General features: G+C 35.2%; 1 protein-coding gene across 1 annotated transcript in view; it reads right to left on the reverse strand.

Moving 5' to 3' along the window:
- LOC102247199 (sulfotransferase 1 family member D1) overlaps window positions 1-17502 on the reverse strand; it is a 34348-nt gene extending 16846 nt beyond the window's left edge. The window contains exons 1-4 of the mRNA XM_005859265.2: window positions 17231-17502; window positions 5896-6053; window positions 1675-1800; window positions 436-533 (exon numbers count right to left, since the gene is read on the reverse strand). Coding sequence (XP_005859327.1) covers window positions 436-533; window positions 1675-1800; window positions 5896-6043 — 372 coding nt within the window. The 5' untranslated portion in view covers window positions 6044-6053; window positions 17231-17502. The remainder of the gene's footprint in view (window positions 1-435; window positions 534-1674; window positions 1801-5895; window positions 6054-17230) is intronic.
- Window positions 17503-18786: the final 1284 nt, after the last annotated feature.

Here is an 18786-nt window from a genome sequence, read left to right on the forward strand (position 1 = left end):
TAACTGCCTCTGCCTCAGCCCCACCACCATGGCTTTGTCTGGAAGGATGTCCGGAAGGTTTCCTGGTCTAATTAGCATATTACTCTTTTATTAGTATAGATATTTATAAATTGCAATGACACTGAATTCATGAATAAGCAGTTCTGGGTTATTTAAATATCTATTGTTTACAAGTGGACAGTGAAAGGATTTAGACAGAAAGGTATTTTAGAGAAGGGAAACCTGAGAGAATCTTATGGCTTGGGCACTGAGTATTAGAAATCCCTTAGCTATAGCAGTGAAATCCATTGGTATATTTTGATCTTTAATGTATGGACCACATTATTATTTTTTTACAATGATTTACCCAGGGGTTGAAAACTCATCTTAATTCCTACATAATTAGTAAAAGAAATTACAACACAAATAAGAATCTTTTTATTTAAATTTTGCTACCTTGCAGTTATTCTTCCAAAATGAAGAAGGAAGAAGTTGAACAGGCAAGTGTGTTTTCACTAATCGAGGAGACTGCATTTTTTTCAAATCTTCAATGCCTATAAGCATAAAAGTTAAATTACATTATAAATGTGGAATCATAAAGGTCAATTACAATATAATCTAAGACTTTGTAAACTTTAACCCCACTATATGGCTTGAAATGATTATATGGCTAAATGACCTCATATAAATCTAAAATCCATATAAGATTAAAAAATGATTAATTCTGGTTAGTTAGGCTGTTTTATTGCCTATGAATTGTAGAGTTTATTATCTTTGTATTAAATATAAAATCTTCATATATAATATCTGATGAGACAGAAACAGCAGTAGGTCAAGATGTCCAAATTTTTCCTTCATTTATCTTCTTCTTTGCCTCATTTACAATGTGAGGAAATGGAACTAGAGAGTTTCAATATCCCTTTTCTGTTTTATTTTTTGGCATTTTAATATATATTTTTAAATTTATTTTTTAATTACACTTGACATACAATATAATATTCATTTAGGTGTACAACATAGTGATTAGACATTATAATATCTTTTGAAGTGATCACCCTGGTTTAAGTCTAGTAGACTTTACATCCCCATGACTATTTTTATAACTGGCAATTTGTACTTCATCCCTTTCCAGCTTTCTTGAGATCAAATTAAGCTATGAGGTTCATGACTAATTTAAAAAATTTTAATAATGTAAGACTTTATAACAATGTAATAATGTAAGACTTCTTTTTCAAGTGCTAAGAAAAAGGTGGGTCAACTCAATACTACACGTGAATAGTTTGCGGCCTAATCTGCATAGGCTTGAGCAACGATTCACAGAACAAAAGAGACCTAAATTCAACATTTTTTTTCTTGAGTCTGTAAAGATCAGCTAACTAGCAGTAGATATGATTCTATATTGAATCAAACACTGAATTTTTTTGTGTGTAATGATCACCAAATATTCAAATGTTAAAGACTTCCACCGGTCCTATTAACAAAAAAATATATATACTCATCAACATTTCTTCTTATTCAGATATTATCTTTGGGTGGAAGTGGAGTATAATATGGTTATTAGAATAAGTAAATACTCTTTTATTATAGACACTTATGATTCATATCTGTATCATTTTTCATCATCACTCCTCTAGACACCACTAAAAGATAGAGGAATTTACTCCTATGGTGAAAAAGAACTTTAAGAGAAAATACCATTTTCGATTCCAGGAACTATAAGTTCCATGAATGGCACTCGGTTGTATATTGCATCCCGTTTACATTTCTCTGCATCTCCATTGTTATAGATCAAATCCACTATTTCACTGACCCAGGTTGTTCCTGGAAAAAAAAAAAAAAAAGAAAGAGAGAGAGAAGGAACTCTAAACTTTTCTGTCAAAAAGAGTATGAGACAGTCACAAGACATTATGTAACATCAAAAACAAAACCGTGCTCTTTGAATTCATGCCTTTTTTCTCTTCTCTCTTTTTCTAGTAGACGTCCTTATTTATCGTGAACATATGCTGTATGCATGTATTGTGCAAGTGTGTCAAATCTGATTAAAATACTCATAAAAGTAAAGCCTGAAAAGGAAGTAAAATATGGGGTATAAAAGAGACATTGTGGGCCCTGACTGGGTAGTTCAGTTGGTTAGAGCATCCTCCCATACATCAAGGTTGCTGGTTCCAATCTCTGGTCAGGCCACAAACTAGAATCAGCCAATGAATGCATCAATAAGTGGAATAACAAATCAATGTTTCTCTCTCTCTCTCTCTTCTCTCAAATTAATCAATAAAAATTAACAAACAAAATTTTAGAAAAGAGATGTTGTGGAAGTAATGATAGCTCATTTTCCTGTGTGGGATACATGGGGGAAGCAGCCAATTTTAATGACTCTGAACTCCAATTTGTACATTTTTATTAATATCAAAAAGACTATTATTCTTTGGGACTGAAAGGGCCCTTTGGGTAAAACTGAATTTTTTTGTGTGTGTAAGGATCACCAAATATTCAAATGTTAAAGACTTCCACCAGTCCTATTAACAAAATATATATCTATATATACATATACATATATATATATATTTTCATCAAAATTTCTTCTTATTCAGATATTATCTTTGGTGGAAGTGGAGTATAATATGATTATTAGAATAAGTAAATACTCTTTCATTATAGACACTTATGATTCATTTTGGTGAAGAGAAAAACAGGGGTGAAGGAAAACAAAGAGAACTTTGTCATTTTATCTGTGGTGACCAGTGTGACACTTCCAAGTCAAAGACAATATATTCTGTTTGAACACAGTTACTCTGTTCTTTATGAAATTGCGTCTCACCAGATTCTGAGAAATTGCTATAATGTACATGAGCATATGCTCCATTTAATTGTCTATGTCACTCAATGATCTGGTTATCAAGATACTGTTTAAAAAGTGATTACAATTCATAAGAGAAAACTATCTTCTTAATTGTTACCTGCTCTTTCCCTTTTACGAAACATGTAATGATAGTCTCAAACTGAATAATCATTAAGGGTGGGAACTAAAAAATTAAATAATTAATCCATGCAAACAGCATAGTTTTTGAAGAATGATCTGCATATGGAGGCACCTTTGAATTGGTTCCAGATATTAGAGTACTTTAGGCCTCATTTTTATTTAGTCCTTTTTGTGGACAACTCTTACTCCTTCATGTCCCTAAATCACGACTACAAGACTCATCTCTATCCTTCTAACTCAGACAATTACAGTACTAAGAAAAAGGTGGGTCAACTCAATACTATACTTGAACAGTTTTTTTGCGTAATATGCATAGGCTTAAGCAATCATTCACAGAACAAAAGAGACCTAAATTCAACATATTTCATTTCCTATGTTGAAATGGGTGGTTCAAATTGTGGCCAATGAAATTTGACAGAAAGAAATTCCATTTTAGATATGCTTTCAGTTGAAAATGTTTATTTTTCTCTGAGTTTTGAAAAAAAGATATGGTTTAGTTAGCTTTCCCTGGCTGGTATGGTTCAGTGGGAACATGCCAAAGACTTTCTTAATAGTTTCCTATTAATCTACACTAATAAAAGACAAACATGCAAATTGACCGTACCTTTGCTATGCCTTAAGCCACACCCACCAGCCAATCAGAGCGACTATATGCAAATTAACCCAACCAAGATGGTGGCCGGCAGCCCCAGAGCTGGAGCAAGCAGGAGGCTTGGTTGCCCCAATGATGGAGGAAGCCAAGCTTCCCTCCCCCCCACCATGGCCGGCTCTGAGCTCCTCTCAATGCTACAAAGTTTCAATTATAGAAGGTAAATAAATACCAGAATAAAAAAAGAAAAAAGAAAAAAAGGAGAGGCTGGGAGCTTCCATCGCCAGGAGGGCTCGGCCAACCTGAAAACAGCCCTCAGCCCCTCACCCAGACTGGCCAGGCACCCCAGGGGGGACCCCCCACCCTAAAGGGGATGTGGCCAGCCTGAAAACAGCCATCACCCCCTCCCCCAGGCTAGCCAAACCCCCGTGGGGTGAGGGTCCCCACTGGGGGGGGGGCTTGACCAGCCTGCAAACAGCCATCAGCCCCTCACCCAGGCTGGCCAGGCACCCCGGCGGGACCCCCATCCTGATCCGGGACACCCTTCAGGGCAAACCAGCCGGCTCCCACCCATGAACCAGGCCTCTATCCTATATAATAATAGGGTAATATGCAAACTGACCCTAACAGCAGAACAACTGGGAATGACTGGTCACTATAACACACACTGACCACCAGGGGGCAGACGCTCAATACAGGAGCTGCCCCCTGGTAGTTAGTGCACTCTTACAGGGGGAGCTCTGCTCAGCCACAAGCCAGGCTGACGGCTGCCAGCACAGCGGTGGTGGTGGGAGCCTCTCCCGCCTCCTCAGCAGTGCTAAGGATGTCCAACTGCAGCTTAGGCCTGCTCCCCGCTGGCAAGTGTACATCCCCTGAGGGCTCCCGGACTGCCAGAGGGATGTCTGACTGCCAGCTTGGGCCCGATCCCCCAGGGAGCAGGCCTAAGCCAGCAGGTGGACATCCTCCAAGGGGTCCCAGACTGCAAGAGGGCATAGGCCAGGCTGAGGGACCCCCCCGAGTGCACAAATTTTTGTGCACTGAGCCTCTAGTAAATATATAAAAATAGCAAAACAACTCATATTATTTCTCAGTTTCTTTCCTTAAGTCTTATAGTTTTCAGTGTGTAGGGCTTACATTCTCTTTTTGAGACTGTTTACTAAGGAGAGCAGTTGTTTAAATTTATAACAAAGTATTTCTAAACATATTTATAAAACATGTTGAAAACAATGAAATATTAATATTTTACAAAATATTTTAAAATATTAAAATGAACAAAATATTTAAACATTAAATTATATAGGTGTATATATATTCATATTCTAATGTACCAAATCATTTATATGTACAGTTTTAATATTTTTTATTTGAATTTTAAAAGGAAAACAAAACAACAGCATTAATTTTTCTTTAGATAGAGCTTCCATTTAATTGTGGGTCTTTCAGAATAGGAAGTGAGTTTGTCTAATTTGAAACAAAACTACACCAGCAACAAACAGCTACAATGATCCTTTAACAAGTGATCTGCTAATCATTGGGCTTACACATATGGATGAATAAGTAATCATCAAGTACAGTGCCTTTGAACAATGCAGGGGTTAGGGGTTCTGACTCTAACTTTTGTCTCCCTCAAAACTTAACCACAGACATCTGTCCTTTGTATTCACAGAAAGTTTCAGGATCCTTGAAGATCCCCAAGTCCCCAGAAGCTCATGTGTCTTATATAAAATGATGTAGTAGAACAATGCAGTCAGCTCTCAACATCCTTGAATTCCTATCTGAAGATGGAAAATACTGTTGCTGTAAAAACGAAGAAATTCTTACCATTTGCAACAGCATGGATGGAACTGGAGAGCATTATGCTAAGCGAAATAAGCCAGTCAGAGAAAGATAAATATCACATGATCTCACTCATTTGTGGAATACAATGAACAACATAAACTGATGAACAAAAAAAGATCCAGAGACAGATAAGCATCGATCAGACCATCAAACCTCAGAGGGAAGGTAGGGGAAGGGTGGTGTAAGGGGGAGAGATCAACCAAAGGACTTGTATGCAAGCATATAAGCCTAACCAATGGACACAAACACCAGGTGGGTAAGGGCATGAGTGGAGGGGTCGAGGGGCTCTGGGGGCATATGGTCACATAGGTAATACCTTAATCAATAAAGAAAAAGAAAAGAAAATACTGTTTTCCATCTGCAGTTGGTTGAATCTGCTGATGCACAACCTGGGAATATGGACAGTCAACTGTATATATATTTTTTAAATCCTTAAGTAAGTAGATCCATGAAGTTCAAATTCATGTTGTTCAAGGGTCAACTGCACAAATAAATGAAAAGGTCTTACCAGATTTGGGATAGGTGGCGATCAAAAGGTCATCTGGTCGGCTTTCAAATGATTCCACCTGGGACCACTCCTCAGCAATGCTCCAGAAGAGAGGAACACCCTGAACATCCACTAACTCCCTTCTGTAGATATCCAGCTTGTTGTCCATGTTTGAGAGACTATATTTTATGCAAAGAGGCACAAGTTAAAAAGCCTTTGTTTTACATAACATCAATATGATTAAAATTAATTACATGTTATTCACTAAGGACATATTTCATTTCTCTAGGTCTAGCAGCATCAGATCACAGTACTGTGCATTACAAATCAGCAGAAGAAAAAAAGTATTGTAAAAACCAATGAGGTCTTGCACAATTTACTTTATATGTACTGGTTATATGATAATATCATCAATATTTTTAATGGGTATACAAAGACTTCTGGGATATGTAATAAAATTACTGGACTTTAGAGTTAGAAGAAAGTGTCCTTCTTAACCACAGTGCTGCCAATTCATTGCAGTGGGAATGTGAATAAGCCCCATGACTACTCTGAATGTTCTTAACTATAAAATCAGGAGTGGCCTAACTTAGTACTTCCTTAAATTACAGGCTGAGCCACAGAATGTAAATTAGCTAAAAGTAAATTATTCTACAACAGACCACAAGAATAAAGGGGGGGGGGGACTTGAGATAAGTGTAGCATTGGAAATACATTGCTCTGATTAAGGTTTTAGCTTCCTGAGGTCCTTTAGCAGCTGCTGTATCTTACTTCAATAATTAAAATCAGAACACTCTGAAGCCAATAGACATAACCTAACTGTATCTTTTCCAAAGTGCAATTTCTTATCTTCTTTATTTCTCTTTTTTCAAGTCCTTACAACTCCACCCTTATCCTACCTCATCCAAATACCTTTTACTTTAAAAGTTTATGAAGTCACAGGATACCAAATCAATATACAAATACCTGTTGCATACATATAAGTTAATAAAAAACTATCACAAAGAGAAATTAATAAAATAATCCCATTTGCAATTACATAAAAAATATCTAGGAATAAATTTAACCAAAGAAATAAAGACCTATACACTGAAAACTATAAGACATTAAGGAAAGAAACTGAAGACACAAATAAATGAAAAATATTCTGTACTCATGGATTGGAAGAATTAATATTTTTAAAATGTCCATACCATCCAAGGTAATCTATAGATTCAATGTAATCCCTGTCAAAATTTCAAAGACATCTTTCACAGAAATAGAACAAACAATCCTAAAATATGTGTGGAACCACAGAAGACCCAAAACAGCCAAAGTAATCTTAAGAAAGAAAATCAAAGCTGGAGAGGCATCACACTCCATGATTTCAAACTATATTACAAAGTTATAGTAATAAAAACAGTATGGTGGTATAAAAAAAAGGGTACATAGATCATTAGAACAGAATAAAAAGCAAGAGTTAATTTGGAAAAGAGGAGAACTTTCCAGCCAGGAACTAGCATGTATAAAGACCCTATGCTTTCATTCTGGGACAGAGAAATAAGGTCTATGTGCCTACAGTGCAAAAAGTGAGGATGAATTGTGAATACTTCGCTAAATTATGTGGTAAGAAACTAAAGATTTCAGGGTTATTTCTGGGTAATTAAGTGTGTCTGGGATATACTGGGTTTCTGACTAGTCTCACAAGAATAAGAGGGTCCACTGACTGCCATTATGCATACTTCGAGCAGTAGTTCTGTCTATTATATGAGAGAATGGTGATATGCAACTGAATCTGGATGTTCCTGAGTGTCACTGAGGGTGGAGTATATAATTAGATATTAGTTGCAGTTTTTTGTTGTTGTTTGCTTTTTGCTTTTACTAAAAATCTTGGGATTTATAAATACCATAAAGTTTCAAACTTAATAATCACAAGTATAACTTATGAGCCTTGTTCAGTGAACAGTTTTTGTCCTAAAGTGCCTATGTAACTTACAATTTGGTGACACCATATTCACCTCACCACTCACATCAGCAATCTAGAGATTCTGTCTTCTCTTTAACTTTTCCAAATCCAATCATTTCACAAATCTGATTATTTCTTTTTCTTTCAAGTGTCCCTGGGAAAAGCAGCTTCTCTTCATGAACTATCTCAGTAGTTAAGACTGTTAGGTCCCTAGAATCATAAGTAATATGCTAGATCTGTCATTCACTACCAATGTGACTCTGGACAATCAAAATTCTAATTCAATTTTTTAATCTTAAAGTGGAGGTAATGATTTACTAACTTTGCACAGCTATTGTGATGGAGAAATAAGATGATGGATGTAACATGTATATTGATAAAACATGGTGTATATTCGATAAAGCATAGCCATTATTAATATTATCATTACAAGTATCCATACACATTGAAAGGAAATTAATTAGAATAAATATTTTAATATCGCTATTCACCCTTTCTCTATAATAGAAGTGTCAACCAAATTCATGATTGACAATGACAGATCAAAACACATGCATGTGATTGGCACCTGTGAGCTTTATATATATATAGATAAACTTGCTTAATTAGACCTGCTTTCTGATTTAGTTAAACTTTTTCCAGCCCAGTGAAGCACCCCAACTTCTCTTTCAGGTAATTGTCAGCAATACAGCAGTAAATATCAACTCAAAGCAGATTATTATTGTAGATCGTGCAGGGAGAACAAAGGGTAAAATATTTAACTGCAGCAGTGTTTGACTATATTCTGCGCAGTGAGAAAACCTGAAGTCATTTTCAAGGTCCACCATTTCTTACTTCTTTTCAGTCGGGTCAAGTTTCTAAACTTTCTAAATCTTCATTGTCTGGCTAATGAAAAGAAAATGGGATTCTACCAAGTCTCCTATCTACCTACTCCAGGACTTCTGTAAGGATCAAATTAGATGAGGCACATGAAAACCCTTCACAAACATTTGGTTAAATTGTAAAATATTTGCACCTGACTATAAAGCAAGTCATGTTCCTGGGCTGAAGAAACTGCAAGGAGGCTAGTCGCTAGGGAGAGGAAGCTGGGTGTTGCTACATGATGTCATTACCTGGCGCCCAAAGCTACTATTTCCAGGCTGGGCTGGGCTGTGGACCGCATTTTGTGCCATGGGGTCTCAGCAGCATTGGCTGCGATTTGGTGGGGTGTCGCTCTGGGGTAGTGGTGCTCCGGTGTGTACCACTTGGGGGAAGCAGAGTGTTGGTTTGTCAGTGCCAGGTCCATGGTGCCATTTATTTTTAAACTAGAGGCCTGGTGCATGAATTCATGCACAGGTGGGATCCCTTGGCCTGACCGGTGATCAGGGCCAATCAGGGCTGTGGGAGGTTGGCTGGCCATGGGAGGTTGGCTGTGGGAGTGCACTGACCACCAGGGGACAGCTCCTGAGTTGAACGTTGACCAGTTGTTAGGTTGTTCGGTCGCTTAGGCTTTTATACATATAGATGGCCAGTGTGTGTCATGGTAGCTCCTGCATTGAGCGTCTGCCCCCTGGTGGTCATAGCTACTGGTCAGATGGATGGACACTTAGTCTTTTATATATCTATCTAGATTATTACCCAGAAAAATCATTATTAGTATTATTACTCAGAAAAAATGCCTTAATTTGTGTCCTTATCATCATAAATTCTGGCAATGGCCTTTGAATTAGTCACCTTATCTCTAAGCTCAGTTCCTCCCTTCTTCCTGCCAACTCTCTATAAGATACCTCTAAAAAATCTGAAAGGGTAAAGTGTAAAGAACTTCACCATGGTTTTTTACATTTAAACTCCTCCCTCTGTTTACCTCGCACTGCAGTTAGACTTTAGCCTCTAGCAACAGGCAATTAAAAAAAAAATGCATCCACCCCCTCACACCTAGATGTTGCAATTGCATGTTCCTGTCTTTGAGTTCATACTTTTACTTTTCTTGTCTACCTGGAAAACTCCTGTTCATTCTCAAAATCTTGTATGAATTGCACAACCTCTGAAAAGCCTTTCTGGTAACCTAAAAAAAGTAGTTATTCTCCTTTTCCATATTTTGGATGTACTGATGTTATTTTATACATTTTTAGTGTCTTATCAGTTTATAATGTCTGTTTCTTTGATTAGAATTTAGATTCTTTTTTTCCAGGAGGACTTGACTTTATCAAGGTTAATGAATGTGTATTGAAATGAAATGAAGCTTCCCTAATACTCTAGCTGGAATAGTCAGGGATTGAGTTATTTTGTTATGATTATAATTTTGATTAGCAACCTAACACTCTGAGATATACTGGGAAGTATCAGTAGTCCCAATCAACAAGAAGTTTACATTCTAAATCATTTTTCAAAATACATACACACTCTCATACACATGCACCCCCCCACACACACACACACACAAAATCCTGTTTTTAGTGAAATTTAAATCTATTACCCTCATTTTACCAAGAGGGGAATTAAAATTAACTTAGAGAAAGCTTTAGTAACTTACCCAGGTCACACTGTCAGTAAGTGGCAGGACTGGGTTTGAACCCAGATAGTCTGACAACAGAATCACTAATAATAATTACTTTCCTATATTCCCTTCTAAATATAAACATTGAAACGATAAATTTCAACACAAGACAACATAAGAGAAGTGCCAAATTATGGTAAGGTGGTCATCAGATCTGTAGCACAGGTTGGTGTGATTTGATTTTAACCATGAAGTTTGGTTAATTAGAGGTACAAAAGAATATTCTATGTAGAAAAGATAAGCAGTATTCCTTTTTGCTCAATATTGCACACATTAAGGTGCTTCATAAATACATGGAGATTTAATCTACTATACTGCATATTAAAGGACTTTAATAAAACCTGATTCACATTAATGATTCGTTTTATTAATATTTTTCATTCAATATCCATATATTTTAGATGATGATATAAAATTTTATCTGGAACCATTTCTAAAGGGACAAATTGTACATTTTAACATTGTTTTATGTTTTAAAATTGTATAATAAAATATTTTAATTTATGTACAGTATTTGGAAATTTTTGGAATATCTGTGTTTTTGCCATTATCTTTTTTTTTAGGCCATCCCTTGAAGAGGAACAAATCAGATAAGTGTATTCAAATTTTGCATGAGTTCAATATCTTAAATTAGCATTATGATTCCTAAAACACTCCAATGTATTCATGGAAGAAATGCAGTCAAATTGAACTTACCTTTAAACTCCTGAGAACTTTAAATGAATATCCTCAAGAATCAGAGCCAAAAATCATTAAAAGGATGAAAGGCTTAGTGGGATATAACACTATGTGAGAGAAATTGAGTTGGTAAAAGCTCAGGAAATGTTGCCGAAGCTGATCCTGTCCTTTAGGCATCTTTTGTTTACTTCTCTGAAGATGTCCCTTGAAACATAACTTCCTCTAGAGGATAACTGTGAGACCTTGGACACAATTTAATATCCTTTATGTTGTTAAAATAAATGCTAGTCCATGTTAACCTGAATGAAATTATGGATTCTTATGTCCATTGGTGAGTTAAAATAATGAAATATTATTATACCTAAAAGTATGATGTGCCTTAATCATTAAGAAAAATTGAATATTAAACTGATACATTATTCTCCTAGAAAGTGGTATTTTGATATTTAACAGATTATTTACCTAAAGAGAATGGATTTATTAGCTTCTTTTATGTAAAACTAATATATTTTAACAATAGAAATGCTATATTTGTGGGGTTCTTCTAAGCACAGCCTTGGGAACCTGAAGAGAGACTTTTGGTCCAGCTCTTCCATAAACTAGCAGTCTGACCTGAGCAACTTACCTCATATATCTGAGCCATATTTTACCTATCTAAAAAATATGGGATGCTCAGGTAGCATGGCTCAGTGGTTGGGCATTGACCAGGTTAGATTCCGGGTTAGGGCACTCGCCCAGGTTGAAGACTGGATCCCCAGTGTGGGGCATGCAGGAGGTAGTCAATCAATGATTCTCTCTCATTCATCATTAATGATTCTCTCTCATCATTTATATTTCTACCTCTCTCTCCCTCCCTCTCTGAAATCAATAAAAATATTTTTAAAACAAACAAACAAATAATATGGAAAATGTACAAAATGGTCACCCTAGTTTGTTTCATCTGTAACATCATACAATTTTAAGTGAAATTGTTATTCTTTGATTAATAAACTATATTTTGTAAGTCACAACAGAAGAAACAAGAAAAGAATGAGCAGTTGAACAGAACACTCCTTTATTGCTGAAAGATCCCTTTAGGATACTGCTTCACTTTTATAAAAACTTAAAGTAGACATTTACAGAAGCTTCTATTATGTACTTTTCACATGACCTGTGGTAGTTTCTCTCTAAAATAATTGATTCAATTACTTGGCTTTTAACTATTGCATTTTGTTTGTTCCCTGAATTCCTAGAAATGAGGCCATGTTCTTTTCCCACAAACAATATTAATTTATATCATAATCAAATTTAGTTGACTAAAGCAACATGGAGTAATATTAAGGCAAAGACTATGAAGAAGGTTAATATTTATTGAGCACTTATAGGCATTATAATTTCCACTTCTACCTATAGCTTTGATTCATATTATCATTAGAAATTATCAGAGTTTATGCAACTTGCCCAACTACAAAAATATGGTAAAATCAGGTTTCAAATTCTGTGATGTAATACACCTAACGGTGAAAGCATTTAGCTTTGTTGCTGGAAAAGACCACTGCTAGAAAAATCTAGAACTTAGCAGCAAAAATCTAGATCTTGCCAACATTTTATCAGTTAGTGTCCAGTTCATAGAATCATTGTCACTGTTATTGTCATTGTTATAATCTCATAAAGAAATGATTTAATGTGTATAAAGATGCAGCATGCTGTCTGGCATGTAAAAATTGCTCAATGTAGCTTAAGTATTACTAAAAGTATAATATTATCTCCATTTATACCATCCTAACCTAAGAGTTTGTGCTCTTTTTTAATTTCAACACTGCCTCAAAGCAGAAGAAAAATGCATTTTCTTCACCTAGAGAACCATTCACTATCCTTCACTCAGTCCCACACAAAAAGAGATGAGTCTAAGTTTTTGTATCTAATCTCTGCCTTTTAATCACTCTTGAGCAAGTCATTAATCCTGTAAGTGCTTGGGAACTTTAGCCTTTAAGAGGAGATAATTGCACCTACTCCTCCATCTCACAGAAATTCTAATGTGAAATATTCCCTGTTCTTTGATGTCCTCAGACACTTAATTTTACATAGTCAGGAAGTACTGGATGCCATGTGCTATTAGGCGGTATTTTATTGTTAGGGTCTTTTAACATAGCTATTTTTTGGTGAAGAGTTAATTTGGGGTCCCAAGGGCCTAATAAAATCCAGAAAACAGCCCAGCCCAGTATGGCTCAATGATTGAGCATCAACCTATGAACCAGGAGGTCATGATTCAATTCCCAGACAGGGCACATGCCCAGGTTGTGGACTCAATCTCCATTAGGAGGCATGCAGGTGGCAGTCAATCAATGATTCTCTGTCATCATTGATGTTTCTTTGTCTCTTTACCTCTCCCTTTCTCTCTCTGAACTCGATAAAAAAAATATTTTTAAAAAATCCAGAAAACAGCTTCCCAGTACCATAGCAATGGAAGACATGTCAGTTCCTAAAAGTATAAGCAACTCTGCTTTATAATAGGTCTGGCTTATTTGTCCGCCTACATGGAATATATGTTAGAAATAAGACAATAAACATGTATCAACATTAAAAACATAATTGTGTATGTGTGTGTTTGTATATGTGGGTATTTTGAACTTTATTTGTTTTTAAATATAGTTTCAGGTGTACAATTCTACAATACATCATCGGTATATTGTATTGTGTGTTTACCACCCAAAGTCAAGTGTCCTTCTTAACCATTTTTCTCCCCTTAGCTTCTTCTAGCTCCCCCAACCCCCTTTCCCTCTGGTAATCACCATACTGTTGTCTGTGTTTAAGAGTTTTTTTCTTTTTTTGCTTAATCCCTTCCATTTTTTCACCTAGTCTCCCATACCTCCTCCCCTCTAATAACTATCAGTCTGTTTTCTATATCTATGAGTCTGTTTCTATTTTTTTCATTAGATTTCCTCACATAAGTGAAATCATATGGTATTTCTATTTCTCTGGCTAGTTTATTTCACTTAGCATAGTAATCTCCAGGACAATCCATGCAGTCACAAAAGGTAAGATTTCCTTCCTTTTTATGGCTGAATAGTATTCCATTACTTAAATGTACCACAGCTTTTTTTATCCACTCATCTACTGATGGGCACTCTGGCTGCTTCCAAAATTTGGCTCTTGTAAATAATGTTGCTATGAATATAGGTGTGCATATATTTTTTCAAATTAGTGTTTTGGGTTATGTTAAATGTATTCCCAGAAATGGAATCTCTGGTTCATAAGGAAGTTTCATTTTTAATTTTTTTAGTAAACTCCATACTGCTTTCCAAATTGGATGGTTTTTATTTATTCTTCTTATCTGATTGCTGTGGCTAGGACTTCTAGTACAATGTCGAATCAGAGTGGATAAAGTAGACATCCCTGTCTTATTCCTGATCTTAAAGGAAACTCTTAGTTTTTGCCCATTGAGTATGATATTGGCTGTGGGCTTGTCAATATTAATATACTTTTAATCTTTAAAATCTTTTTAAATTTAATCTATTGAATAGATTATTAGTGTGTAAGATATTCCTCTGCATGTTTCTACTAATTTATCCCACATTTTTAACATACTGTATAAGAGATTTTATTTTTTCTTTGAAAATATACTATTTGAAGCATAAAATTTAAACTGTTTTGTATTTATTATACATTATAATATTTATTGCCATAGATTCACTTTTTTACCACTTAACTCTTCTTGTTTTGATTCTGTCTTAGACAATAGCATTGTTACTTTTTTTTCACCTATTTCTGTATCTGTTTCTCAACTCAAATACATATATATACACACATTTATAAGTGTATTTATTTATCCAGAGGGAAAGGAGAGGTATAGAGCGAGCGGGATAGAAACATCAATGATGAGAGAAACATCAATCATTGATTGGTTGCTTCTTGCACTCCCCACACTGGGAATCCAGCCTGCAAGCTGGTCATATGCCCTGACTGGGAATTGAACCATGACTTCCTGGTTCATAGGTTGATGCTCAACCACTGAGCCACACCAACAAGGCTCATTATTCTCTTTTAAAATAAGTTTCCTTTTTCTTTGCCCATCTTTAACTTCTATGAGTACAGTAACTTTTATAACAGTTTCTTTTGAGGATAGTAGACAGAATGAGGTGTCTTTGAGAAATAATGGTATTTATGTAAGCTAAAAGCATTGTTAATTCCTGATAAATTGAGAAGACTAGAGTTAGGGTTAATTTTAATCCCATGTTTCGAACAGCAAAGTGTTCCATGGTGAGCTGAATCAGACCTAATGAAAATCAACTGGACAATGTTAGATCTCTTATCACCAAACCTTTTCCCTAACAATGAATTTCTCTTCTCTATGAAATATTAATATTATCTCCACTTTTATTCCTATTTAAAATCTATTTTCAGGATGTGGTGAGATGAGATGGAGTGAGAAGTATACACTGTGAAGCTTAATAAAGCTGCCCTGCAATTCTTCATAGAAATAGATAACTACTTGCTTCAACTCACTAGTGTATCTTAGACAGGAACATTTTAAAATCTGCCTTGTCATAAGTCGTTTGCCACCTGGCCACAGGTCCAGGCAAATACTCTGCAAAAGCTACCTCCTATCGACTTTTGAAATCAATATTAAAGACTTCCATGGTTATTTGTACCAAGTTTCAGAACACAAGAAGACATTGCTCTTAGATTCAAATAACAAAGATAAAACTTTGCTAATATTCCATGGAGAACAAAGAATGGAATTGATGTTGAGAACATCCTCTAACTTCTTTGGGCCATCATGAAATACTAAATGAGCTGATGAGCCAAAAATGAACTATTTTTAATTGCATAAACACTTCTTTTAGATTATCTAGAAATTTAGATATCATATGACAGTATAAGGTTTCAACTATATATTGTCTGTATTTGAGGATGTAATGATTTTAAAGTTCCATATAGCTTTATACAAATCTATATACCATCTATAATAATAAAAGCGTAATATGCTAATTAGACCAGACATCCTTCCAGATGACCTTTTGGATGAAGCCGGAGCTGAAAGGGAAGCCCGGGTCCCATTGCCAGAGGGAAGCCAGTGCCGGCAGCTGGGGGAAGGAAGGCCTACTCTTGCACAAATTTCATGCATCGGGCCTCTAGTTAAGAATAAAAACATAATTTTGGAACATTTCAGCAGATTGGTTTATGAATTTCAAAGACTTGAATTTTTATGTATCTGAGGAAAATATTTAGATTTTTTTTTAAAAAAGAATAGTAATAGTGAAGCATTTGTCCATTGAAAAAAAAAGTATATTGACTGGTCACAAGCATTAGCCCAAATATTGACTTACTACAACTTTAATTTAAAATATTTGGATGTAAAATATATTGAGTCTTTTTCATTTTTTGTTAAAATGTTAAATATTTTCATTACTAAAACAAAATAATTAATTATACTGTATGACTCTTCATTTATCAGAGCTTTCTGTACTGATGTTAGAATATTGCTTTGATAATGAACCCAAGGAAAAGACAAAGGGATGTAAACAAGGGCATACTGAAATGATTATTCATAAAAGTAACAATAGGATAGTCACGATAGTGCATATGAAAAAATTAAATAAAGTAGCTTAAATCTTGTTCCAGAAACCTTGAGGAAGTAATCAGTATTCAGAATGTTAAGAACACATTATCACTGTAGTAGTTCTGTGATTTAATGATAAAAAAGATGAAGTACATATTGTGGTGAAAAATATTCCATATATTTTTGAAATAGGAAATAAAGCAGTCATTGGTGGAAAATGCATTTATCTAGCAGCTGAAGGATACATTGTCTTTGGGAATCTGAAAACTATTTTTGGCAAGATTTGGTTTTCATGTCCCCATACACAGAATTTTTAAAAATGCATCCTAGCAGAGGATCACACAAGAATATTCCTTTAAGTTAAATAGAAATACTGAGAAGGCGGAAGACTAATAGCTTTTACAATTATATTTAGGTTTTTAAACTTAAAATTAGTAGAGTAAACTACCTCAGCACAGTTTTAAATATGAAAAGCAATCCTATCCATTTATGATAGGAAATCTGGGCCTAATAATTCCGAAACAATGTTTTCCCTTTATAAAGCAAAACATCCATAGTAGAATTTTCCAGATCTCATTCTTCAATTTTTCAATTGTTGAGTTTAGTTTTATACAAATTATGGGCACTTTAAAGACAGAGTTGATAAATCACTTACCCAGGTACTTGTCTCGAGGAGCTGGAAGTCCAGGTTTTCTTTCTACAGTAACTGGTTAATAGAACTTTCACTTCGTAGGTTGTTTCCGTCAACTAAGATAATCTGTGTTATGCATTAAGAAATCAAAAGATACAGTCTGTAGAGCAGTATCAAGTTAATTATTAAGCTGTTCAGTCTGTTGTTTTAAACATTAAAGGCTTAAGAGAAGGCCTTTTGCTGTCACATGTGAGAGGGAATAGAATGAAACAAAGAGCCCATAAAAAGCATCTAGAATTAACTGCAATGCGGTGATTATGTATAGTAAATGAAGGCTCTTTACATTTACTTTTGCTTCTGATTTCAGCTATAAAAGCCAAGTGTTGTCTCATGGCTCCAGAGCTCCTATTAGATATCCTTCGTGAAAGGTGGTTTATTTGTACCTCTAGAACTCTGTGGGCAAGTTAGACAGGCAAGGGCATGCTCCCCATGTAGGAGCACAAAGAAAAAATGCAGCCAAAAAAGTTGGAGCGCATTCTACATCTTAAATTATGCATATACCGCCGTGCAGAGGTAGATCTGTATATCACCTTTCTTAGTTACCTTGTGGCTGTGGTAAAAATGCCTGATTCAAAATAGAAAAACTGGTTTGAGAATATTGTTATTTTCCATATAACCAAAATACTTTCTTTTTTATTTGTTTATTTATTTTTATATTTTTATTTTTTCAATATACAAAATAAATCAGTGTCTATGTGGTCTCCACTTTTGGTTCTTGGGTACCAGGGTTCTCTCCTGCAAGTTTTCCGTTGATTATTCAGGAAATTTTTCTGTATTTAGTTGTACTTCCAGTTTGTTCCTGGGAGCATGTCTGTGCAGCATCCACTTACTCTGCTGCCATTTTCAGTAACCCCGAAATGCTTTCTATGATGTAGATTCTTTTGGTCTCTAGGCCCTGAAATCATGATGTTGAGAAAGAACAAAGTTTTTAAAATCTTTGAGTTTATCTATCTGTATAACATCTATCTGTATAATGATGGAATTTGAAACCTCTCATTCAACAAAATATGAAGATGTGAATATTTTATATTAACATCCTCTGGGAACACCTCATACAGATATTTTCTTTGAATCCCATGAAAAATTCTAGATTATGATTTTTTTTCATGAAGTCTCCTTCAGAGAAGAAACCAAGAAACAATCTGAATGTTGGGCTGCAGAATTACAGGAAGGCGAAACAACTGGAGGCAATTAGATACCTTTACCTATTAGTCTGAAAAACAATGTAAAAAGTATTACTAGTTTGCCTACCTACATACCTTGACAACCAGATAATCATCATCAGGCTCTCAGTATGACCCTATTTCTGCCCCTTGCAGGAGATTGGAGATTTATGTTCTAGAAAAATTGTAATAAAGGAATATAGTTTTAGAGTCACTAGATATAGCTGAAGAAAGTGTGTTATAATGAAAACAAAGAAATTAAGTGTTAAGATCCTTTCAGTTAATTTGACTGAAGTATTTGGCCCACTTAACTTGATCTCATGGGAAAGAGCCAGGGAAATAATCAACTTGACTTCA

The sequence above is a fragment of the Myotis brandtii genome, unplaced genomic scaffold (assembly GCF_000412655.1).
Source record: "Myotis brandtii unplaced genomic scaffold, ASM41265v1 scaffold1237, whole genome shotgun sequence".
Classification (NCBI taxonomy): domain Eukaryota; kingdom Metazoa; phylum Chordata; class Mammalia; order Chiroptera; family Vespertilionidae; genus Myotis; species Myotis brandtii.